The 25,947-nt window shown below is 41.3% G+C and overlaps 1 protein-coding gene across 1 annotated transcript; it reads right to left on the bottom strand.

The window, feature by feature from the left end:
- Positions 1-1,385: 1,385 nt before the first annotated feature.
- Positions 1,386-21,858, bottom strand: alx4b (ALX homeobox 4b). Its single transcript, XM_020078090.2, has 4 exons — positions 21,130-21,858; positions 12,201-12,514; positions 4,886-5,014; positions 1,386-4,070 (listed from the first exon to the last, which is right to left on the bottom strand). Exons 1-4 carry the CDS (start codon positions 21,476-21,478, stop codon positions 3,750-3,752), a joined length of 1,113 nt encoding a protein of 370 aa, XP_019933649.2. The 5' UTR covers positions 21,479-21,858; the 3' UTR covers positions 1,386-3,749.
- Between the last annotated feature and the right edge of the window lie 4,089 nt (positions 21,859-25,947).

The following is a 25,947-nucleotide window of genomic DNA, read 5'->3' as shown; positions in this document are numbered from 1 at the left end:
AAGCCTGTTCAGAAGCAGGTCTGTCGTTCTTTCTATTGTCGTCTTATTGATCTCCAGTTCCTCAGCTAGAGCTGGATTCCGCAGTGGGTTACAGAAAGGCTTCTCTTGAGTTTTCACATTCTCGTGCGATCAGAGCGCTGCATTTAAACTCTTGCACAACTGTGGAAAAGATGGCAATTGTTGCGGGGAGCAAGCAGAGATGAGAGGGCTCCAACATTCTTTGCAGGGCAAAGACCCCAGCAATGGTAAGATGTGATTTGGCACACATTATTGTGTTTTTTTTTATTGTATTTCTGGCCGTGCCTCCCCTTTTGTCTAACGTGAGAGTTGTCACAAGTGGTTGTGCCTTCTGCAGATGACATTCAGCACAAAGTTTGAAATAAAGGGTGGATTGATCACAGGCTGCTTTTGTTGCGTAGGAAAGGATGTTTAGAAGAGCTTATGAAAATGTTTTTCTGAGGACTGTTTTGTTGCATGATTGAGCTTGTATTGCAAAAACCAGGAACATCTGTGTAGAATGATGTTGCACATTGTGTTGCATGACAGCTTTCTCTCACCACAGCCATTGCTAGGCCGTTAGCCAGAGACCACCTGGAGCTATTTAGGGCCCATTCAAACTATGAGGCTTAACTTTGGGCCTAATGGCTCGGGCAGAGCATCCCATCTGGAAGCTGCTGATACAAGAAAAAGAATGGGATCACATATCATCCATGTTCAACAGCACCCCCGGCCCACCACCACCCTGGTCAATGTAGGTTTTCTATCAAGTCCTTTATGTCATTTATTCTGTATGTGTGTGTATGTGTGTGTGTATTCACTGGTCTTATTATATTACGTAGCAGTTTATAGGAATCGACTATGTAAAGTTTGTATGTCACTATTGGAACCTTGCAGCATTTTTTTAAGAATAGTAATTTATAGTTTATCTTATCTGAATATACTTTCTTTGAACATGTTTTTTAGAATATTGATTCCAGTGGCCTTAGAATGATAATGCTTTATTTAATTGTAAAAATTATATTCTCTGAGAAATCCACAAAGGTTGAAAAATCTCGCTAGTCGAAAATGAAATAAAAATCATGGAACCGTCCCCTGATTCAGACCCACATCAACATTTAATGTGTTTTTCTTTGGGTCATGCACTACGCCCCTACATCATTTCATGGAAATCTGTTGTAGTTTTTGCAAAGTCCTACCTTGCAGAGTACCTATCGAGTATTATGTAGGGACTAACGGTTGTTGATTGATTAAAAAATTGCTAAATGAGGAATCAGGAACAGAAAACTAATGACTAGATCTTTATCAACTGCGATGCTGTTCCACCCCATCAGTTAGAGTTAGAATTTCATTGAGGACCTTTTTAAAGAAGAAAATATCTTAACTCATTTAACCATTAAAGATTCATTTATTTCAAAGTCACTTCAAAACCATCATCAACAGAAACAGCAAGTTACTTATCTGTACAAACAAATGGTCGACACCTCAAACAGATCTCAGTGATGCTGTTCTTGGTTTCTAAATGTGGACGGACTTGGGAGACAGTTCAAAAATCGAAAACACTGCGGTCCCATTCCCAAGTAAAAAAAAAAAAAAAAAAACTTTAAGTGCAATAACTTATTGCAACAGCACATTATATAAAGACACAATCAGAAGTAGAAATACTTGATTAATATACAAAAAGCCACGTGAAGCAATAAGAAAATTAGAAGGAATTTCAACCTCGGAAGAAATCCAGGTCAACTCTTCAGTAACACGCAGAACATAATTTTACACGACTTGGCAATATTACTGTAATACTTCTTTGGCTTATCTCTGGAGGTTCTTTATTCGACAAATAAGCAAAACAAATGTACAAGCAAAAAGAACAATATCATTTATACTGTTCACGTTCACACAATACGACATCATAACCATGGATTTCAATTCATTTCAGTAGTATCAACACGGACGGAGCTGCAGAGGAGTGGAGCTTTGAGGGAGGACCAGCGAGAAGTCATACACATTAATTTTACAATTATTTTCACAACAGTCTTTTTTATCCTGAACTTTTGAAGGATGGTTTTGACTTTCACCTCTCACAATTCAAACTGCGTTACCTAAACTGAATGGACTCGTGCCTCATTTTCATAGAGAAAATAATGAAGAATGTTGTATAATGTAGATTAATCGATACGGAAAATACTTGGTTGCAGTCCTACTCTCTGATAGGAGGGCTGTAACGGTCACTCATATGTTACAATGATCAACCAGCTATGAGCAGCAGAGCCAGACCTTCCTGCCATCATCCACACAGGGGAAAAGAAAACGGATATGTGGCCCTGCGGGCGTCATCGAGGGATCAGCCAAAAGAGCTGATGAAGCCTGTCTCTGGCCTCAGCCTGCAGCCCAGCTCTGGTGACAAACTTATTCCAGCAGGGTAACACACACAGACACCCCTGCAATCACTGGACACACTCACCACATTCCTGCAGTCCAGCTCTAATGTCTCCACATTACCTAAACATTACAGAACGCTCCTCTGGAACGATGAGGGCCACTGATTTGGCCTGCAGTCTCTGGCATGGGACGGATTCCGTGAGCGAGCGGCGAGTCCAGGATTCGTCTCTGCTGAGCGCACGTCTAACGGTGAATTGATTATTACAGCTCGTGTGCAGCTTGTCTTCACCGCGTACACTGCGATGCACTGTGGTGTTCACAGGGCAGGACAGCTCAGTCTGATGCTAATTATGTGTATCTATTGCCATGGGCTGCTGATGTAAGTTGGCGTGCTTAGTTAGTGTTGACGGCTGCTGCTGTGCGTTGCTGCGCCTCTGCCAGTGGTCATACACTGCTTCCTGTAACCTGAGGCCTGAGCCTCGCAGGGGGAACCTGTGGAGGCAGCCCTGGGGGAGGAAATGACACGTTGGTTTGAAATTGCTGCCAATCCAGGGCCTGCCCTCCTCCCAGACTAACCTGGCACAGGCCACGTCTGCTCTTTCTCAATTAGACTCTGTTCACTTATTTCATTCAGGCCCTGTCTTAGTTTGCAGGGACATAAACCACCCACAGCAGGCAAAGACCAAATTAACATTTTATAACCAAATATTGTTTTTGCTGTAATGGACAGTTTGCACTGGAAAGTGACAGAAAATAAATCTCATTGAGTAACCTTGTTTTCTTAAATAGCTTTGAAAATGTAAATCATGATTTCTACATAATGTGAGATGAGTTTCGAGAGGCAGTCGCACGAACAACGCAAATGATGTGATTGGAACAGGATGGATGGAATAAAAAAAAAAGCTAAATTATGTAAATAGTATGAATCAAGCTAAATCTGTAAATAAGAATACTGTATGATACGGCTGGTTTGAGTTCCTGCATCAAGGTATTTTGTAAACCATGTATCTTATGTTGCTTATTTTACCTAAACCTATGTGAATCGTACCCAGTTTATAAGGGAATAAACCCCATATATCAATGAGACCTGAGAGATCAAGGAATCAAGAGTGAAAACAATCCAACTACCATCTTCGTCTCAGTCACATCTCTGTACTTCTCTCACTTTCAGCATCTGCTGATTGTCACAGTTGTTATCTCGGTTGCTGTGGCCGCTGTAATGGCCTCTGTTATCTCCACAGTCTCTCCCTGTTCATTTGACCTGTGTTATCATTAGTGCTCTCAGGAAAAGTCCCTCCTCCCTCGCAGCGCTGGCCGGCGGCTGCTCCGGAGAAAGGGGCCCAGTGGGGGCAGGGTGGAGCTGGGCTGGGACATCATGTGGCCCAGGAGATGGCTGCACTGTGTTCCTTGGCCTTCATACGCAGCGCAGCTATGCTGGAGGACTTGCGGTCTGGATCGACATTGAGATCATAGCCATTGATTCCCCCGCCCATCCCGGGACCCCCAAACAGACTGCCCATATGCGTCTGTCCCATGTGGCTGCTTCCAGGACTGGACACGCCAAGGAAGTCGGAGACGCCTCCGGGGCCGTGAGGGTGAGGGGGCATGCAGGATGGGACAGAGTCACAAGGCACGACACAGCCGGGCACTGGAGACGCTCCACTGCTGCTCCCGATCCATGAAGGGTTCTGGATCTGGAGGACGAGAGCGTCAGAATGAGAATAGAGTTGCTTTCAGACATCCACTGAACTACAGATATTATCCTAAGAGATTCCAGAAGGGCTATATGTGAGAACACATATGTCAGTTGCTGTGTATATTTCAGCAGGACAATGTCCAGAGAATTCACTGCAAGCAAGTGTACGTATTGATGACGTTTCTAACGTGACCGACACAAAACTGAAACAAAAGAATACGAATATCTCAGGATAAAAAAGAGGTGACGCCTGAACTCAATGGGGATTTTCCTGTTGCTGTGAACGCGTCTGACCTGGAGAAGCTCCTGCTGCATTGTTCATACAAAGTTCTTGTCTGAAAACTACTTAACGAACTTTATAAATTAAAGCAATTCTAATTCTACGTAATATTTGCAACACATTAAGTTTTGTAGTATTCTGTTTTTATGTGATCACAAAACAGTTGAGTAACAGGATACACAACGTGTGATGTTGGATGTGATTTAAACTGTGACTTAGGGAATCTTCTGCCAAGTGAACTTGACACATCAAAATGTTTTTTCCTCAGTTAATATGGTTTTTTTTTGGTTTTCGTAGATTTTGGGGGAGTATTTTCCTCACCATCCACAGTTTATTATAATTTTTTCCATCTGTGAGCAGCTCCTCCATCGCCTTTGTGCATTGCATTGTGGGATAATTGTGTCCATGGACAGCAGCCTCAAAAATGTACTGTATTTATTCTGCAGTCTGTCTTGTCTCATGTCAGCACATACTAAAAATCCATGTGAATCAGCGCAGTTTGGTTTTGGGTGTGTAAAGATTTTTTTTTTTACCTGTGCATAGTTCTCAGGCCGAGTCAGTAGAGGCAGCTCGTAAGCGGTGGAGAAGTGTGTGCGGACCTGTTGCATCTGGCCAAAACGCTCCCTCTTCCTCCACTTGGCTCTGCGATTCTGAAACCACACCTGCAAAGAAAACAGTCCATGAGGGAAATACCTCAAAATACACACCAGCCACTACTAAACAAAACCCAAACACCATCTTAACTTGAATAAATATCTCTTTTAGCTTTCAAGTCACAGACAGTAGAAACCCCCTGGTGCCTTTTCACTAACCGGGGCCCTTCCTCTCTATTCAGCAAGACACAGTAAGAGACTGAACCACATAAAATGAAGATAGTGGAGCAAATAAATTCTGCAGCACATGAAAGTCCAGGCCCAAGTTTTAAGACTTGACGTGTCTTTAAAGTGCCGTCCACGCGGGCTATTGATGTGAAAGTGGTGAGTCTCCCCTGGTGCTGTGCGTTTCAGCTCCTCCCTTTGAAACGCGGCCGTCTGCCTCCCTTCAGGCTGCCAGCGCCGACAGATCCACATCTGGGCCTGTAGCCGTTCATAAATCACGCGGAGAAAGGTGTGCTCTCCCCCACATATCAGCACAGTGGGATACAGCAGGGAATCCCTCTATCATCCATGAAACTCAAGTTCAACTTAAGAATAGTTATATTCTATAATAATATATTTTTCTATCCCTCGATCTTTGGGGTTATTCAGTATTTTAAATGTAGCCTATGAGTTTGGATTTTTCTGGGTCATTTGAGATTGAGAGACATGGCACTGTGTAGAAAAGGTAGAACCCGCTGACAGACAAAGTGCAGGCTACTTAGGCAACTCTCCCGGACTGTGCCGGCACCGGAGGAAAGCAGGACTGAAGGGTGGAGGAGGATTATAACATAGAGAGAGACAACAAAGTTTAGTTTTAGAGGAATCCACATTTTAATATCTGTATTAACTGTCAATGCTTTGTCATTCAGTATTACAAGATACTCTACTATTGTTATACTCCTTATACACATCAGTTGTATGTCTGTCCATCCAGGAGGTGATAAGAAGTTAATAAAAATCTATAAATATTTACTCGATTTAAAAAAGAAAAAGGTAACATGAGCATATGATTCATTGTTTGTGTTAATAAAACAGCCACAGATCGACTAGACGTTTACACCTTGTAGAACATAATCATTGTAATTATCCTTTAACATGAGCCATTTCTTTTTTCCCTTCACTTTCACATCTTTTAATAATTGGTTAAACATTTCCTGGCCTGACTTCTAAACTGTGTAATAGCACAAACATGACTTCTCACACCGGTTGTATGTACAGTAAATTGAGGTTGAAACCATTTGTCAGTCAGTAATTAGAAAAATATGTAAATTGTTGAACACATTTTTCTCTGTTCCCGGAATGTGAATATTTGATTTACTTACTCTTTTATCAAAATAGTTTAAATCCCTTTGAGGTTTGGACTTAAGATATTTAAATTGTCAACTTGTGACATTAATGAATATTTGTCATCTGATAATTTATAGAAAAATCTTTTAATTGGTTTTATCTGTATAAAACCTTTGAGAGATATCAGCACTTAACACTTATTTGTTATTTTGAATGATTGAATTGAAATTCACAATGGTTCTAACCACCAACCTCAAAGTGTGCGAGCCACTGATAATACACATGATATGAGGGATATCCTGTTATTTTTAAGTGTTCAGATTGGATCTCCATGGGCTGCTGTAGTAACAACATGTCACTAACAATGTAATGGCCGTATTTGATATTCTAATTGAAATGCTGTTTGAGCTGTCGGAGTATCCGGACTGAGACGGTGAGGCCACCTCCAAATGTGGCTTGTATCTGATTTGTACAAATCTCATTTCATGTTGTTTTTTTTCTCTCCCTGCCATCAATACTCTTTAAAATCAACTTAGATACAGTCTGGATGCCACTACACAGATTTGGGCTGGAAGTCTGAATAAGGCTTATGTCATCGTGTGCAGGGTGAAGACAGGGTGGACTCAACCATTTTCTGTCGGTGCCCTCAGTCGGTCTGATTTTGGTATTATATGGTACTTTGGTACTATTACAATCTCAGCCATACACATTCACATCCATAGCACTTACAGTGGCAGAGAACAATCCCTGACACAATACTAACAGATACTATTTATGGGTGCGTTTGAAAATATGTTCGTGGGTGGGGCCGGGTGCGCTCATGCTGACAGGTTGGTTAGTGACGGACAAATATGCCGACCAATCATTTCATTCGGTCTGAAATAATTTATTGGTTGTGCTAAAGTCCTGAAGGGCCGTTTTTTGTCTTTTGTCTTCAGCCAACTTTATTAATTGCCGGCTATTAGATGTGAAGATTTCTCCAAATAAGATAAAGTACATCAGAAGCAACTACCTTCCTAAACCTAACCATATCAAGTTAACCCAATTGCCACCTCATTTATTCCTCTTGTCTTTTATTTTCTCTCCTCCTTTCTTTTCTTTCCCAGCCATGGAACTGTGGGTTTCCTAACACAATCCATTGTAATGTCTGTTGATCCGTCTTTTTTTAATTTTTTTATTCTAAGATCATTTTCTCATATCTCCATGCAGGAGAATAGCCGAGCAGAGTGGGATTCTGGGAGTCTCCACATGTTTATCTGTATCTATTTGTTAGTTGTCTGAATCTTATCCTCCCAAGAGGGAAGGGGGAAACTTCTTCAAAGAGAGAAGAGAGAGCGATCCCGCCTCGACACAGGGGTTTGAACTTGGATTGTGGGTTGATTCCCAGCCTAATCAGCTTGTGGTTTTCACAGTCGCTGACATGCAATTTTGCCTCAGTCAACCTCTTCAAATCCCCCCTCCTCACATTTCTCTCTGACCATTTCTATGAGTACGAGAGTTTAGTGACAAACACGAGCTGCCACTCAAAGATTTGATCTCCACATGCATATGATCTTATAACCTCATGCTTGTTTTTTGCCCTGCAAAATCTACTATAAAGCTAAACTCTCTGGTTCATTTTCAAAGAGAAGACCATATATGGCGTCCTATGGTTGCCTTCATATAGCTGCTGCCTGTGTTTTTGCAAGAAGGTGACGTAAAGATATGTCATCTGACTCCGACATTCCTCAGGTCAGCTGGCGAGATTAGAGGACAGCTCATCCTTGCGAAGAGGTAAGCTGATATCTTGGGTTGTGACTGAACCCCAACGTCAAGGTGAGGGGTCGTTGCCCTTTGAATTATATCTTATGTTCTGAGGGGGAAGGATAGGAGGCGCAGTCTGTGTTATATTCCCCTCAGGATTTGTGGTCTATTATTGTTTTAAAATTTGTCATGTCTTTACTTTAGTGGCTCTTTGGTTTTGTTAACCCAAAACATCACAGGTTTTCCAAACTTAATCCTCAAGGTTTGACCTTTGTATACCCGTGTAAAGCATATGGACAGGTATAGGTTAAGTATCTAGACACGACAGTTTGATTGAGTTGAGGTTGATATATGTTGTATCTCAACATCAAAATGGCCTCTTTACTTCTCGCCTCAACCAATGTTGCGAGAAACCTGGGTGTCAATGTTGTCAACATCTTGACCAACTATCTTTTCAGGCTATTCTGGCTCTGTCGCCTTATTGTGCCACTACACATAGGAAAGATCAGGCCGTACCTGACTCGTTATTTAACCCAGGTCTTGTTACACACCGTGGTCATCTCTCATCTCAACTACGGCAATGCCCCCCCGGTAGGCCTCTCTTCTTACACAGTGAAACTCTTACAAATGATGGAACCCTAACCCTAACCCAGAGAAACTTCTTGCAACTGTCATCTTGAACTCTTGAAATATACTAATGCTTTGTACAGACCACTGCGTTTGTGCAAGGAACATCTTCTGGTGTTCACAGTCCAGACCCTTCTCGTTTGTGGTTCCCCGATGGTGGAAGCTACCAAATGCTATACGAACAGAGGCGTACTTTGTACTTTCCTCTGACAGTCCTTATTGAACAGATTTAGCACTAAGTTCTTACTTTAGCTATGGGTTGTAAATAGATACTAGCCTCCTTAATTTGTCAGATTTTTCATCAAGATCTTTGTATTATTTTCTGTATAATTTAAAAAAGGAAATAAAACATTCCTGCATCCACCCCCTGATCCAAAACCAAAATTTAATGGGTTCTTCCCGGAACCATACCACATCCTTCCACCAAGTTTTGTGGTAATCCATCCAGTAGTTTTTGTGTAATGCTGCTAACGTGCAGACAAACAAACGGCAATGAAAACATAATCTTGTTGGCAGTGGTAAAATTACTAACCACCTGGATGAAAACATTTCAGTCCTCTGCACATAAAATCTACTTTTAAGAGGCACCTCTTCCTTTTAATCAAAACAAACATGGTCTCCAGCATAAGCCAAATTCAAAATATTTTAAGGAAGTTATAATACAAGTAAATAAATGTTATTGGTATATATGGAGGTTTTACAAGGGCAACACCAGTTACCTCAGTTAGGCAATACAGGTACAAGTAGATATTTTATTTTATTTTTATGGCTGATGTAATACTTTTTTACAGATCATTACCTATACATTTTATGATACACTGCTAGTTATATATTTTTCACAGATTGCATATACTGTATATAAATTGTGACTTTAATGGAATTGTTATATATTAATGGCTCAGCCTGTGACTGAGGTTAAAGTCTGTAAGATTAATACTGTTTATGTATTTCAAAGCTCCACTATCAGTTTAACATATGAAGTTTTATCAGTTACGGAGCGTCATCTTAATTGTGATGGATCGAGATAACTCCCCTTCTCTCCTCCCCTCATCTTAATCTCTTTGTCGTTCTCTCCCTCCCCTCGGTCGAAGCTCAGCCTCTTCTCTCCACTCCAGCACCCCCATCCCCCGCCGTCGACCCCTCTCCGTGTCGCTCTCCTCCCTCCTTCCTTTTAAGTCAGCGAGGGGAAGTGGGGATATTGGAAAGTGAGATGGGAGAATGTTCAAACTGGAGCTTGTTTTCATTTCATGTTTAATTTCCTGACGCCTAAGCCCTTGGCTTTCCGCAGCTAACCCCTCTGACCTTTCGGAGGCGTGTAGACAAGAGCAGACACACACACACACACACACACACACACACACACACACACAGAGAACACACATTTACATACTATGTTATTCACAAAATTAAGTTAGTCACTAACTGATGATTTCTAACGTTCTGAGTGTGTCATGTTTCACAGACCGTTTGCTCTGTGTTGCTTTTCCTTTGAATGGCAGGAGGAATGAGACTGAGGCCAAATAGTTTGGCAAGAAGATCATTCAGGGAACATTATGAAGTCAGATGTGTCCTTTGCTGCTCCGTGTCTCTTATTCCCCAACCTATAACGTTTCTATGTTTGTCAAAGAGGAAGGCTTGAGGTGTCATGAGCAGCGTCACAATTATTTTTATTATTTCTCAAAATACACAATGACAAATTTTATATATTTATTGTATGATATAGAAGGGCATGGTATCTACCAAGTGCAAACGCTTATTTAGCCTTGTTTATTTTATTTCGCAGACATCTGCAATGAAGGTGGCTCAGTGCCTTTGGAGCTCAATGTGCTTGGCGGTGATACAGTAATTGCTAAAGACGTTGACAGCAAAACGCAGCTTACAGAGCCATTAAAGAGCTTTATTTATGCTTTGGAGCCAGCAGGCAGGGAGAGAGGAAGAGGGAGAGAGGGAGGGCAAAGTGCACGGCTCCAAATGCAGCTTTGAAGTTCAGCCGTCGCACCTCATCTCTGTCATCCACGACCACGGCAATTGATAGACTGCTTCAGCAGTCACTCACACGCAGCCTCCTCCTCCTCCATAAAAAAGTAGGCAGTGTGGTGAAGTTCAAGGCTGAGGTTGAGAGCAAATTGTACTAAATAAACTGGTGGCAGCAAAAGTTGCCGATTTGATTATGGAAAACTGCAGCCTAGTTTATGAAGACATTCATCATCAAACTGAGGATGAAACTGTAGGACCTTGACACTGGCATTTTGGCAGAAAACATCTGTACTCTGGATTTGAATGGCTGTTCTCTCTGAGATGAAAAGGATTCTCCGGTCGCTTGCCAAGCTTCGAGTGCCCCTTGGTATTCAACAATTGGATATCCCTGGACTTTGTCTTGATGGACCTTCAGTTGAAATTGTGGGGTTTAGTCTTGATTGCACGCATATTTCGGGCCTGATTTTAGAAGTACGGGTCGAACCTCACAGTGACTCAACAGAGTCTGTTGTGTGCCTGTCAGATGAGGAAGTTAATTATATTCATCTGGGGAATAGATGGGTCTGTGTGAACGCAACATCAATGTACTTATTTTACTGTACCACCACAAGGACCCGGCCAGGTTCTCTGTCCCTGACTGTGTCTTGGACTATGTATGGAAATTGAAAGTGGCATCTCAAAGTGTTTTTTATATCCTTGCCAAATGGCTTTGATGACTTTTCTTTGCTTTTTTCCCATGTGTTTTCCCTCCCTGCCTCCAGAGTTGTGCGGTGAAGTAGTTTGAACACGGTAGTGCTCGGGAGAAACCCTTGGCCTCTGACCTTCTTGCAGAGCCTGCAGCATGTAAGAGCTAAGTGCAGAGTATTCCCTCAGTCCCACCCATCCCACTCTGATCTAAAACTGGCAGGCAGAAAGAGAGATTCAGAACAATAGGCCTTGCTGTCTGCTGTTCCCAACAATCTTTGTCAACATGCCAGTCTTAACTCTCCCAGCCCTCTTTCTCAGTTCCCTGAGTGGTTATTAGCATGCAAACATGGACGACCGCCCTCACACAAGGCAACTCAATCTCAAGGATCCCAAGAAGGAATGAAAGCATCAGTCATTTCAGGAAGTGCCTCAAAACAACATACGTTCGTGTTCAAGTGACAAAGCCCTCTAATGGCTGTGGTCATTTTGACGTGAGAAAAAATATATTTTAGTCCACCTGTGTACGGAGGAGGTTGAGGTGAAAAATATATGTTTGTTTCCTGTTTCATACCTATAATGACTCTTTTAACAAGATTTCTATTATTTCCAAACTATATCCATGTAAGTATTATTTAAACAAGACACCAAAGCTCCTCTAACCTTGACCCAGATCACTATTTCTCGTTACCTTAAACAACCCCAAGTCTAACTTTAAATCCCCCACACCCTCTCACTAAACTTAGCTAGACAATTTTGTCCCTAAACCAACCAAACTGTGTTCACATCATAAAACATTGTTTAACACTGATTTTGAATGAATTTGAAGGACCTGTTGGTCCATGTCAATGCAAAGAAAGGTTTTTGCAGGTGTTACACCTGATGTCCTCACCTGCACACGAGCCTCTGTCAGGTCTGTCCTCAGTGCCAGCTGCTCACGGGCGTAGACATCTGGGTAATGTGTCTTCTGGAAGACTTTCTCCAGCTCCTCCAGCTGGTAGCTGGTGAAGGTGGTGCGATTGCGCCTCTTCTTGCCTTTGTTACTCTCGGCCTCACTTTTGTCCAGAGGGCTGGAGAGGTCCGAGCCCGGCCGCTCACTCGGTCCCTTCACGCCAGGCTCCTTCAGGTTCAGGTAGCTGCCTTCCATCCCAGGAGGGTCGACGCTCTGGGGCAATTCGGAATCTGTCAGGCCGCTGTTGTCTTTACCTGCATATATATTGAATTTAACAAAGAGCCACAAAGAAATGTTGAAGATTACAATCAATGATATTGTGTTTTTTTAATGGTGCAAACCACCAGTTTTACACATGAGGATCCATTTATACATTTTATATGTTTAGATACTTTCTGTATCTCATGAGGGACCAGTCTTTGATTTTTTCAAAGACAGTAAAAACTAATGAGGTGGGGTTTGAAAGAAGTGGGTCCAATGAAAGCTGATGTCTAGTTGTATTATGGGACATGTAGGATCCAGGTTGTTGGCCAAGACCAGACCTCAGCTCGTACTTTAAATTTGACAACTTTTTAAAGATTAGTATTTTGTGAGTCTCCCGACTTTACAGAATTATAACAGTAAATGAGTGGAGAACACCTTTAATTATTAGATTTAAATTGATGAAACTGCTCAAAAAATTCATACAATATATTGTAGATTCTATTGTTTTAAAATGTGTTTTTCAGGCATTGACGCAATTGCAATGTGTAGAATAGGGAGAGTGAGGAAAGACGGCAAGGAGCTGAGTCGGAATAGAACCCACAACCATTGCAGGAGGACTCAAACCTTTACATTCGAGGGCCCATAGATTTTTAAGTTAACTGTCATGAGTATAATTTAAACATTTAGAATGAAAAAACCAAAAGAACCATCACAGTTGTTTATTAATATTTATATTCTTAAATAAGAATATAATTATATAATCATATTCTTACTCTATATTATTACTTTCAAACAATCTATTTTAACCAACTTTCTAACTGTTTTAGAGCTGAACAAATAAAGACATATAGTCCTGTAGTTACTAATGTATAATGGGGATATTCAGCACAGCAAAACTTTCTTTACATGTGGCTGAATTAAAACCCTGCTGCCTCACATTAATGTCAGGGAGTGTGTGTCTGCTCATCATCACGTTACCACATCCACATGAAATGACATTTACTTAAGGCTTACATCACCTCTGCGATGTTTTACTCTGAGGCTCACAGGCCTTGTCTGCATGCAGCGGGTCTCACAGTCACAAAGAAGAAATGTATTTTTCTGTTTGAAAGCTATGTCACTACACATTGGCGTGACCCCTGACACAACCGTCGCAGGCCTCTCCCTCTCATCTCTCAATCACGCCACATGAAATCCGAGCCACCCGAAACCTGCTCCGTCTCGACGCCGTGTATGGTGGGCCTTGTGTGCGGGGGGCGACCACACTTCCCCCCACAGCCTTGCCCCTCACATGTAAACAACATTGTGTTTGTCACCTTCAATTTTGCGAGCGTCCATTTTGTGACAGACCTTGCTCTGTTCCTGTCAGCGAAACGCCAGCTTTTTTGTTTCCTTTCAGGAGATGAAGAAAGCTGTCCCTTCTCCTTCAATAAACAAACAACCGTGTGAATAAATAAGCTGAAGGGCTCTGGTTGTGGGCCAGTGAGAACAGCGCGCTCTGTCAGACTCTCTGTTTGCCTTTCCTGCGAGTGGGCACGGGGAGCGCGCCCTGTCCCAACTGTATTGGTTTGAAACCAGCGCATAATGGTCTCTTCCACATAAACAGATTTGTGAGTCTTGTGCAACACCAGCGTTACTTCAGTCCAGCATTTCTCTCTGAGGTAGATCAAGTTGAGCATGATTAACTTAATAGTTTTGTACTAATGTGCGTGCGTTTTACTTTGTCACTTTCTATACTTGTCACGAGTGATGTCAGTAATGAATACTGTCACTCTCTGAAGCCCAGTGCCTTGCCTGAAAGAGAGCTGACACCGTGTGGCACTGGTGACTCTCTGAGCCAAGTGTTTTAGTGGTTAGTTAGATGACTGAATAGTTTGGGGGTGATGAAGCTAGGCGGTGGCTGTCTCCAGCATGCATGTTTGTTTTCATGGATTAGTACGCCTTTGGCTAGAGTGTCCCACAATGAGCTGTCAATCGTCATCCCCTCAGAAAACTGCAGCAGCCCTCCCCTGCTCTCTGGTTCCATCTTGCCCCGTTCAAGACGCTAATGGAACAACACAGCTTGCCCAGCTGGAGTTCATGACCTCATATTGCTGTGGCCCACCTGTCAGACCCTCTTATAGTCTCGGCGCACAGGCAGATGTTCTGACATCACCAACCCCTGCACTGGCCTCTTACGCTCAAGAACTGTGCAATATTTTATTATTCTAGCCCTGGGCAGGAGCGTGGATGCAGCGTTAAGAAGTAAGACAGGTCAACTCCAGGTTTTCTGTTTGGCATTTGCATCAGTGAGAGAATATGCAATCATGCCCCTGAGCAAGGCACATATCCTGTTAGAGAGCCCAGCTGGGTGCACAGATGAGGGGATGGAAAGATGGAACTATTTGACATTTTCAGGACTCTATCGCCAACATTTACTTTGGCTCCAGACTAGCAGTTCTATCTCCAAGGAGGAAGAAAATATACCTATTTGCTTTCTTAACAAGAATTTAAAACTTTATTGTCTGTACAGTTATTATCAACCTACTGGAGCAGCCAGTTAGCCTAGCTTAGCCTAGCTTAGCATAAAGCCTGGAAAAAGCTTACACTGGAATCTGCATTGATTGCAACAGTTCCACTTCAATAGATATCTTTTCTCTGTCTCCTACTCCAAACTCATCTCTCTTCTCTCTGCCAACCACGCAATCGTTTACGACAAACATCTTCAAGTATTCCCGCATGCTTAGCTGTCTCTTCTGCACGCTGTTCTGCAGAACGCTGCCATCGCACAACGCTTTCTTTCTAGTGCCAAGATTCCACTGCGTTGGCTCTAGGTTCTTTAGGCTTTCAGCAGAATGTGTTTTTCGAATGTGTCAGGATTCACCAACGTACATGCGATTGCTCCGCGTATCGCCAGCTGATCCCGCAATTTGCCAGAATGTCTATGTGACATTCTGCAGACCTCTTCAGTTAGCTGAGGTCAGATGTTTACTAGGGTCAGCAATTTAATCACCGCTGAAAACGGAGAGAAAACATCAAAGTGTAATTTAACTAGTTGTAAAGCAACAGGGCACCCTCTCAGTTTTTATGGAATGGGACGGGGAGGGTCAAGTGAAGCCAAATAAAAGAAACACTATAAATTAGTAACCTGGGGAAGGGTTAATGACCAAACACTAAATAGGGAAGGGAATGCTTTTAAACAGAGTGCTCTAAAACGTTGTCCCAGAGCTGATAGCAGTCTGCCACGATATGCTTCTCTACTCATCACACCTCTATATGGACCAAATACAGTCAGATATTCCCTCAGCTTTGGTCCTCAACAGGTGACTATTCATCTTGCATTCACTGCTGCTTCACGGCTGGATTTTTTTTTTTTTCCGCCTGATGTTGACTGTTGTTTCCTTGGTGGAAGGGAGGCTCCCAGATGTTCCAGAGGAGAGATCTATGTCAGCGGCTCACGCAGGAATGCAGATTCCCTGGGAAAGCGAAAAAACTTTCTGCTCAGCTTCAGCTCCTGATAAATTGACACGATCATGACCTCACTACTGTCATAATACCTTGGGCTGTGGCTGTCTCTGTCTCATATCAAACACCACAGAAATAGTTTTTTTGTGTTAATTTTTCTAGTGTATAAGTGAAGGAACTACACAGGTTTTCTCCTTAACGTTAAAAAAACCTCATGATATAATATTATTTTTAAAAGTGCCTGTTCGGCAAAATGCAGAGTATCACTACACAGTCAATGCATTGACCACTCAAGGTCAAGACAAAGTAAAGTTATTATTCTAACCTTTTCAGTGTTTTGATTGTATTTGGGGTTGGAAGTTTGGGTTGGAAGAGAAACATTAAGTAATAAAAGAATCCTTAAAGGAAGGAATTAGAATCAAATGTGATTATAAATGATCGTCTGTAACCTCTCCCTGTCTTCTGAAGGTCTGAAATACATTCCACCATCACATTTATACTGTCAATCAAACTCTAATCACATTTTCATGTAGTAGCTTTGGCTCTTTCTAATCATTGAGCTCCATAAAGAAAGTTTGTGGTGCAGCAGTGTCACTCAATGATGATTACTTTCCCCTCCTGGCTTTTATTTTAGAAAATATATATCAAAGCAGAACTGAAGAAGATAAAAATTAGTATTGTTAATCATGGACCCAAAGTGGTCATAACATATAATACTGGTAATGTAATGTCCAGTATTTTGACTTTCTTGTGTTTACATTTCAATCAATAAGCTTTAATCTATTTTTATGACAATACCATAATGTGTGGTCACGTTTGCATTTTCCAGATTTTCTCTTACAAAGGTTTAAATTCAACCATTGGTGCAAGAACCTTTTACTGAAGTAAAAGCACAAATAAAAATATAAAAAGCCACATTAATGTGTCTTGAATAAGAGAAGTAAGGGCTTGCTTTTAGATATACTTAAGAGTAAAAGTACTTGCTGAGTGTAGCCCATTCTCTAATGCAATTATCTACTGCATCATTATGGCTGAATCCAGTGATGCCGTTGCTGTAGGAGGCAGTGTCTAATGAGTATACTGTGTGTTACCTGCCTGCTCTGATTGAATGAATGGACCAGTTCCACTCTCATCATTGATTCAATTGAAAAACATGAAAAGTTATGTGAACGTTCAACACAAAGCATTGTAAAAATGTAGTGGAGTAGAAAGAACAGATATTTTCTGATATATAGTGGACTTTAATAAAGTAAAGATGCATGAAAAAAGAAATGCATTTACAAGGCCTGTAGTCCGCTGATTAGAGCTGATAAAAGGTCTTCCTGATTCATATGATACAGGTATTGGCTTTGCAGAGGCACCTTCCCCGAGCGGGGTGGCTGAAGGTAAAAGGCCAATACCTGTCGTGCTCTGCACAACAGCATGAGAGAAGATCATTATGTAGGGAATGAAAAGTTCTCATTAGATGAAACTTTTTTTTCTCCTTTCATGGCAGGAGAAGTGCTGCTGCCTCACCTCCTGACTCACACATTTATTTCAGCTATTACGTTTCTTAACAAGTCAGGAATTCATGCTCTCCACCATTCACTTATTATGCATTCTAATTTATTCTGCCGGCACGATCACAAGGTGTCACTTTAGCATTTGCTTATTGTTAACATGGGCCCAATGTGTTACTCATCAGCACATGCATATCCGGTGACATCACTTCCCCGAGCGTTTTAACGTGTACTTAGAGCACTGTATTTTGACAGGATGCTTTTTAAACGGTGCCAGGACTTTTTGGGGGGTTCTTGTTTTGGTTTTCATACTCTGAGAAAAAATGTTTTACATATCACAGGATGCTTCGATATCCCACTAGAAGGGAGGAGGGGTCTGCTCGGGAGTATAAACACTGACAAGCTGTATTTTATAACTGCATAATTTGCTTTAAATGGTTATTTTCTAAAAAGGACAAAGATGGTGAGGCACAAACAACCTTTAGAAAGTACCAGTGTTACCACAAATGCTTCCTTTGTGTATCAGCAAACGCAGAACTCAACCTCAGGATCGACCACAGGCCCATAAACACCAGCGTTTTTCTGATCTAAACTCCCTTCATAAAGAAAATGTGATGATTGCAAAGATAGTAGATGCAGCAGTGTACACAGTGCATCTCAAAGTCACAGAGTTCAGTAAAGTACATGCATGTAAACAGTCATTCCCACACGTGTGCGGCCTTCCCAGAAACCCCAAAGCCTCTCAAATCATTACCCAATCTCCGCGTCCATTTCTGACTCTTTGCTTGTTTGCACAAGGTATTGTTGAGACAGGGTTATGTAAACCAGTCCCACTTTGTCATCTCAGGGACTCTGTGTAGCTTTGCAGATCCGATGTTTGGGGAGTATGAATAATAACTATATAGGAGCCAGTAATGCACATCTGCCTTAGATTAATGCAGACCTCTCCCGCAGTGCTGACCTGCATTCCTCAGCGCTCAATCGGCTCCAGGGGTTTTATTTCATTCATGGCTTGTGTGAGCAGGTAGATGGCTCCATCCCTCCCTGTCCTCGCTGTGGGACAGTCTCACCGATGAGCGTGCACTTAAATGAGCAGGCCTGCCACGCGGAGGAACTACCGTGCAGGAATATGTTGAGTTACTCTTTCAGAGAGGATTTTCCATTTTAGTTTATATGGTTATGCACAACCTAGACCTTAGACAACAGCATCCTGAGAGGGAAATAGAATATTTGAGTATGAATTTTAGAATCATGTTCAAGCTATTAGATTTTGATCATCTTAGTTGACTCTAATTTATGAATGAGGTGATTAGAAATAATTAGCCAAAATGTTTGGAAGTGTCCTGGATTACAAGTATGAATATTTCACATTCATCTCAACAATCTGCGCAGTAAATCAACATCTTTACCGTCGCTGCTCTTATCTTCATGTGCTATTAATTGCAAATATTAACATTAAAATGTTTGCGTATATCTACGAAGAGATGAGAGCCAGCGACGCATCTTTTGTAATTTTTTGTCATGTGACAACCTCTGAATGAAACCGACAGACATAAAAAGCTATACAATTGTACATAGGTTTATATAGCTGACGTTGCCACACAGAAAACTCCCCATGGACTTGAGAGGACTTTTGTCATCATGGTGCAGAGATAAACCATCAGCGTTGAGCAATATATCTCCCATTGAGGACCACACATAACAGCACAAGCCTGTTGACGCCTGAGGCTTTGGCGAGACCCCAAAGTATCCTCCCCAGAGCCATGATGCCTTCATCTGGCTGCAACATTTTCAATAATAACATTGCAGAGCTCTCCTCAAGGGAGGCATGTCGCATTTAATGATGGTGTTTAAACGGTTCTGTCAATGCACTTGCCAGATCAGTTCACTTCAGTGCAGGGGGTGCTGCAGACTGTTGGAGGCATACAGTGCTGAAAAAAGTGTGTGAAAATAAAAAGTGACTCTGGTTGTTTCTCAGGAAAACACATTCGTTTGCACTTTATGGATGTGTTTTGGCAAAGTGTGGTTGTGACTACTGCACACAAAAAATAGTTAGCTGTTGTAATTGGTCCCACTGAGCAGGACTATGAGGAGTTCAGTTTTATTTATGACACCTTAGAGTTACTTACTCACGATTATGCATTTAGTATCTTTAATTTTTTTTGTGTGTTTATTTCCAATGCGCACATCACAGACTAAAACATGTCGAAGGTTGCTGCTGCATAATTTTCGATCACGACGCTTAAATTTCAGCCATGATCATAACAGATGTTTTCCTCTGTAACGGCATGATAAACATCTGGACTGGAAATATACAGGCGCCAACGGGTCTGATCGCTAAACAAAATATATTTTCATGTTGTAACCAAGTAACCAATCATAATATATAGGCAGTATATTATATTTAAGTCAATTATAATATTTAAGGGATCGTGCTGTTTTGACCTGTTATCACACTCAGTGTTTGGGTCATTTTGCTCGCAAGAAGCGTTTTATTATTTTATTCTTACGTTTATTTTAATGTCTCATAAATAGGACAGTAAAATGTCTGTTTATGTTAAACGACATTAACAGAGCAACGAATTGTCGTGAGACTCCTTGAAGACGCACAGTTTAATTTTCTGATTGATGGTATTTGTCAGAATGTGATAACAAATGTTTAAATCTAGATTTGAATGGACATTTTCTTCTGGTCCCCACATGGTGAGATCGTGGCCTATATGCTGCGGCAGTTGTCCTTCAGTTCTTCTGTTTGTTATGAAAGATGAAGCCCTAATTGTGTTGGAAATAATTTACAACAAATAAAATAAATCAAAATAAAGGAAGTAGTGTTAATTGTTTTGTTTTTTTACCAGAGTGAGGTTTTCCGTTTGTGCGTGTGTGTGTGTGTGTGTGTTTGCAGACGAGCCTCGGTGACATGTAGGCCTAGAAAATATTTGAATATTATTTATATTTTTCAAATTCCTGATATGTATTTGTCAGAGGGTATTTATGCAGAAAAAAACAGTAAAAATAAAATGCTGCAGTTGTGGATCATGTGAGATTTGTGACAGAGATGCTGCGGGAGGAAATTATAAATGCAAAGATGTGGTTGGTGAAAACTGGGACTTGTTAACGTCATTAGGTCAATAAACACAAAATAAATTAAACCCACGTCCTATAATATCTTCATCAAATCTCAGTCAGAGCAACGACTCTGCAGAAAGAAAATTCATGAACTGGACTCAGTTCTTAAACTGTATAGCCCTGCAAAACTGAAATTGAAAAATAAAAATGTTAAATCAAATCTATGCAGGGTTAATTATTTAATTCTGTATTATTTGTAGTTTTTGTCATTTTATCTCAAACATACTCCCATGCACAATAAAGTAGGATATAGCCTGCATTCACATATATGAAGTATTTTCTCCTGTTTGCTCACATTGCACATATAATCACACTAGTGACAAGTAACTACTCCACATCGTTAAATTATGAATTAATAGTAGAAACACGCACCGATCTGTTGAGTGAAAGAGAGGCTGCAGAATGCTGCTGGCCCCTCTCTCTCTCTCTCCCTCTCTCTCTCTATGTTTCTGTTCCTGACTCTCACGCTGTGTTTGACATTACAGTAACTTTCCATCATCGCCTACAAACATCCCCTCTTGTCTTGCATTTCCTTCAGACTCGGGGCCAACATGTTGTCTCCCACAGTCACACTATATACGAGCGTGCGCACTCACCATAGCAGGGAATGAGCGTCCCGTTGTGCGCGCTGTCCGGGTGCAGCTTGCTGCCTTCGGGCGGAGTCTTGCAGCTCGGCCGCTGCATGAAGAGCTGGTACTTGCTGAAGGTGCCCTCCTCCGCGCCATCCAGCGACTGGCACTCCGACTGGAAGGGGCTCCGGGACTTCTCCCCGTACGCCTGCCCTTTACCCGGGATGAACGTGGGGCTGTATTTGCTCTCTGCGCTCGGGAAAGTCCTGAACGGGTTGTTGGCCTGGTGCTCCCTACCTTGCGCAGCGGTGGCTGTGCTATAATATGAATCCATCGATGTCATATCGCAGTATGAGACGCACGTATCTGCGTTCATACTTAAAAAAAAAAGTGATATTACCGGGAAAAAAATCCACACTGTTCTTCTTCTCCTCTTCTCCCTCCCTCCGTCACAGATCTTCTCCCGCAGACTCAGGGTGACGCGCGCTTCATGCACACACACGCTCACACTGGCGCATCTGGGACTGGTTAGAAAAATGAATCAGATGTTTTCCAGAGACTGCAGACTGAACAAATGCTAAAAGCCCCCTGAAGGTTTGTCGGGGTAAAGAGAAAATGCCTTGCCTGATGCCGCCTCAGTAGCCTCTCTCTCCTTCACACACACACACTCACTCACACACACCCACACACACACACCCAGCAGCCCGACCTTCAGGCTCCTGCGCACACATGTGAAGTACAGGCCCACTACGAGCTCCAGCCTTATGCAGCCAGTAGAAATGGGAGGTCAAGCTCATGGAGGAGGAGGGTGAAGCTTTTTTTGGTGAACACGCGGGAGAAACAACACATGACATTAATGCAATAAGAGGATGAATATACCAGCTTTGATTCCTGCTGCTGCACCACAGAACATCATATAACTCCTCACTTTGAAACAACTTTATTCATATCAAACTTTAAAGCCTTTGTTTCCATCTCTAACATGGGAGTCACACCAAAATAATAACAACAGTAATAATGTAATTTATTTGTATAGCGATTCAAGGAAGTCAAAGACATTTCCCATTAATTTTTTTGACATTGTCATATATTGAAAGCATTTCAGAACAAAAAATAATTGTAGGGTTTAAAAAGTGGACAGGGTTTATCTTAATAGAACAATCTCATTTGTGATTTCTTAGATTCCCACATGCGCAAAAGTGAAACGATAAAGTGTCAATTTTACGCACGGATCAGGCCAGGACTTTGCCGTGCGTAAAGAGAGCCAAGTATTAATATTAAACAAACATTTGTCTTTGTGTATTTGTTTTAGAGGCCTATGTGACACCAAACAACCTCTGAGCAGGGCCTGGTGTGAGGAGCCACATGTAATGGTTGGAGAATTAAAGCCCCATCACGGCAAAGAAAACAACAACAAAAACAAACACTTCCAGGCCCCTCCGTTTGAAAACGGGCCACATCTTAACATTTAATTAATTCTGAGCCATTAAACCTGATGCTCATTGAGACACTTGGCCTCGTGAGCTTTGCCAATCTGGTAAAAAAAAAAAAAAAAAAAAGCAGAAACGACGCCACGTCAGTAATTCTGCTCGTATGTGGCTATAAAAACTCCAAAGAGAGTGTTGCAAGAAACAAGATGGGCCTTCATTTAATTAGCCTGTACAAATGAGGCAAATAGATCATTTTAATTCTGCTAACACTAATTCTGATTTGTATACAAGGGAATATATTTGATATTATATATATCATTATTATTATTGTTATTATTATTACTACCATTATCATTATTATTAATACCCCAATACGTTATACCGCTTATCCTCTGCAGGTTCGCTGGAGCCAATCCTTGTTGACAGAGGCCGCGAGCGTCCTGGACAGGTCAACAATAATAATAATAATAATAATAACAATAATAATAATAATAATAAAAATAATAATAACAATGATAATATAAAATTATTATTATTATTATTATAGTAACAATAGTTGTAGGTATTTAGCGGTGATAGGAGTAGTCTCACTCTTGTTAGTGTACGAATATAATCAATAGCTTGTTGCTTTCTTTTTCTTTTCTTTTTCTTTTCTTTCCTTTTCTGTTTAATCACGAAGGTCTGAAGTCATGTCTTGTCGCAGTTACACAACACGATGTGCTCCACATCTGCACTGCAGCTCGGTCAGGATGAGGAGGCCTCATGGCTGCTTACATGAAAATAAAAAATACAAGTCTGCAACCACAAGCGATTAAAAGTCACAAGCTGCGGCTGGTTTTTGACTTGTAGTCCAAAAGACCCTCCTCCCAAAAGCAATAATATTTTAGCATCTATTAAGTTTCTCGCTGTAACGAGGTCACATTGTTATTTGAAAGTTAAATTGCTCATTTGAAAAAAGAAAAGTCAAAAAGAAAAACAATGGTTTAGACCCACGTGCACGTGTTCTGTGCTCGGTGTCTCTCTGACTGTGCAGGTATTTGTTAATGAGGGTTTATGTCTCTATTCTAGTTTATTAGATAATGTCTCCTGAATAAAGAGCCATTCACAGTACAAACGAATTCAACGTTGGCTTCACACACCACAGACCAAACCCAGTTATTTATTTATTTATTTATTCATTTATTTATTTTACATATTGTATTTATTATTTATATTCATATTTTATTTATGGCATAAATTAGGGTTTTTTCTGGTTTTCATTGTTGCTTTATTTCAGTCAATTTCATAATGAAAAGTCCAAGTGTTTTAACTGTGACTTCTTTTATCTTCATGTCTGAATCATGTGTCTGACACATAAACAGGCTCATGTCAGCTCCGTAATTCACAGCTCATTTCTTCCATAATCTTTACTCCATTTGCACATTGTTGCCAAAGGGCTTTATTGTGAATAGTATTGCTAAAACATCTAATCACTGTTGCCTTAGACTTTTAAATAATCTCTTAGTGATGCAAGGTTAATTCAGATTTTTTTTTCCACTTTTTAAATGACATTAGCTTTAATAATTTTTTACCAGAAACAGTTTTAACATAACAAAATATGAATATGCTGTTCATTTATAGCTATTATTTATGCACAGCAAAGTATGGGCATGTAGAGAAGAGAGAAACACATGCATGTACATATTTACACATGTAAGGTTGCCTGCTTTTTTCTCATGAGAACATGGCCTCAAGCATATAAAAGATTATAAATATAAGAGCCTATTCAGTTGAAGGTATATGCTTTATTATATGCCTTTCCGTTTCCATGATTGTTTTCTTTCCATGGTTCATGTCACTATTCTGGAAGGGAAACCTTTGCAGGATTTTAAGATAAAAGTGTCAGAGTAAAGAAACAAAAAGAGAAATTCACGTTTGTCACACAGCTAAACAAACAGTAGTGGCAAACCTCTCTTAGTGCAGCGTGTGCAATAACCCTCCCTTAATATAAACCACTCCACTGCCACAGGCCGCAGCTCTCAGCTGTCACAGATATGCATCACTCAGCTGTGGCATTCTCTCTAAAAGGTTTCCACTAAATACTGACTTGTCTGTTTAACTTCCAGCAGGAGCTGTGTCCAGGTATTTCACTGCATGCAGAGGGGACAGGCCTGATGCAGCAGCTCACAGCCTCTGGGGTTGACGTTGTCAGTGGCCTTGTGTGTATCAGCAGCAGAGTCCCTGAAAACTCGACTGGCTATCAGTTCCTCGTAAAAGAGGCGTGGCGGTGGAAGTGAATGGGCTGGAGAAATTGCTTTAGGTTAGACTTAATATGTCTCTGCGATGCCATGTTCAGTTTGGCTGTGGGAAAGGCCAGACTTGGGAGATGGGAAATAACCTGCAGCCTATATTCTGTTGTTTATGCTCTATGGGAACCGACTGACATGTGTCTCTCATCAGAGCTATTCATGTATGGAAACTTCATCTATTGATGCTCTCATGTCATTGAGCTGCAGTGTACTTGAGACTGGAGTTGGACTTCAACCTGTCTCCTGTAAATCCCTCGGCTCGCTCGTCGTTTGGAATTTTAAGTAATTAGAGGAATGTTGGGAATTGGTAAGCCAGCAGAGCCTCCACAGCCGAGCCTGTCTCATCACGGCTGCAGAACAGATCTCACAGTGATCTCTCGCTTTCATTTGTCCTGCAGTCTATTTTAGGGGTGACATGCATTGTCTGTTCTATACTTGGCTGCTGTCGCTCATGTCGCTGCATTGGCCCTTTGTCTTCTGTGGCTGCACGTGAAAAAATCAGCTTTCCTTATTGTTACTTCACAAGATGGTTTACAGAGTGATGTACAGAATTGAGAAAAGTCTTAGACACTAAACATGAAAATTAAGATAACTTTTGTTTATTGTTTCACCTCAGTGAAACCGAAGAAAATCAAACACAAATCAGTTTTGAAACAGCATCAATTCTCTGAGGGATGTCCAAGCTTTTCTAGGTACTTGGCAGGTTGTTGTCTCAAGCATCGTGTTGCACTTCTTCTGTGGATTCAGTCTGTTTCATTCTGTCCCTTCATGTGATCACACATGAATCAGTGCAGAGTTTGAAAACTACAGTGTGGAGGGCTGTTTCCATCAGCTGAGGGAGCATTTCTCTGTGCTCGCCTCTAATATGAGTTGAAAACCAGCAGGTACAAGCATCATCTTTTTGTTTAGAAAGCTTTAAACATTACTACACCTCTGCATTTATGCTAGTCACTGTCTTTCCTCATGGATCTTTTAAATGTTATTTTGTCCAACATCCATCTGTTGTATTTCTGTCCATCCTGGGAGAGGGATCCGTAACATGTCTCACCTTGTATGGATTGCTAAGCTCTATGAGGCAAATTTGTGAATGTGGGCTATGCAAATAAAATTAGATTTATTGGGTGATG

The sequence above is a fragment of the Paralichthys olivaceus genome, chromosome 7 (assembly GCF_024713975.1).
Source record: "Paralichthys olivaceus isolate ysfri-2021 chromosome 7, ASM2471397v2, whole genome shotgun sequence".
Classification (NCBI taxonomy): domain Eukaryota; kingdom Metazoa; phylum Chordata; class Actinopteri; order Pleuronectiformes; family Paralichthyidae; genus Paralichthys; species Paralichthys olivaceus.
The sequence above is the reverse complement of the archived record's forward strand: the minus strand, read 5'-3'. Positions and strand labels throughout refer to the sequence as shown.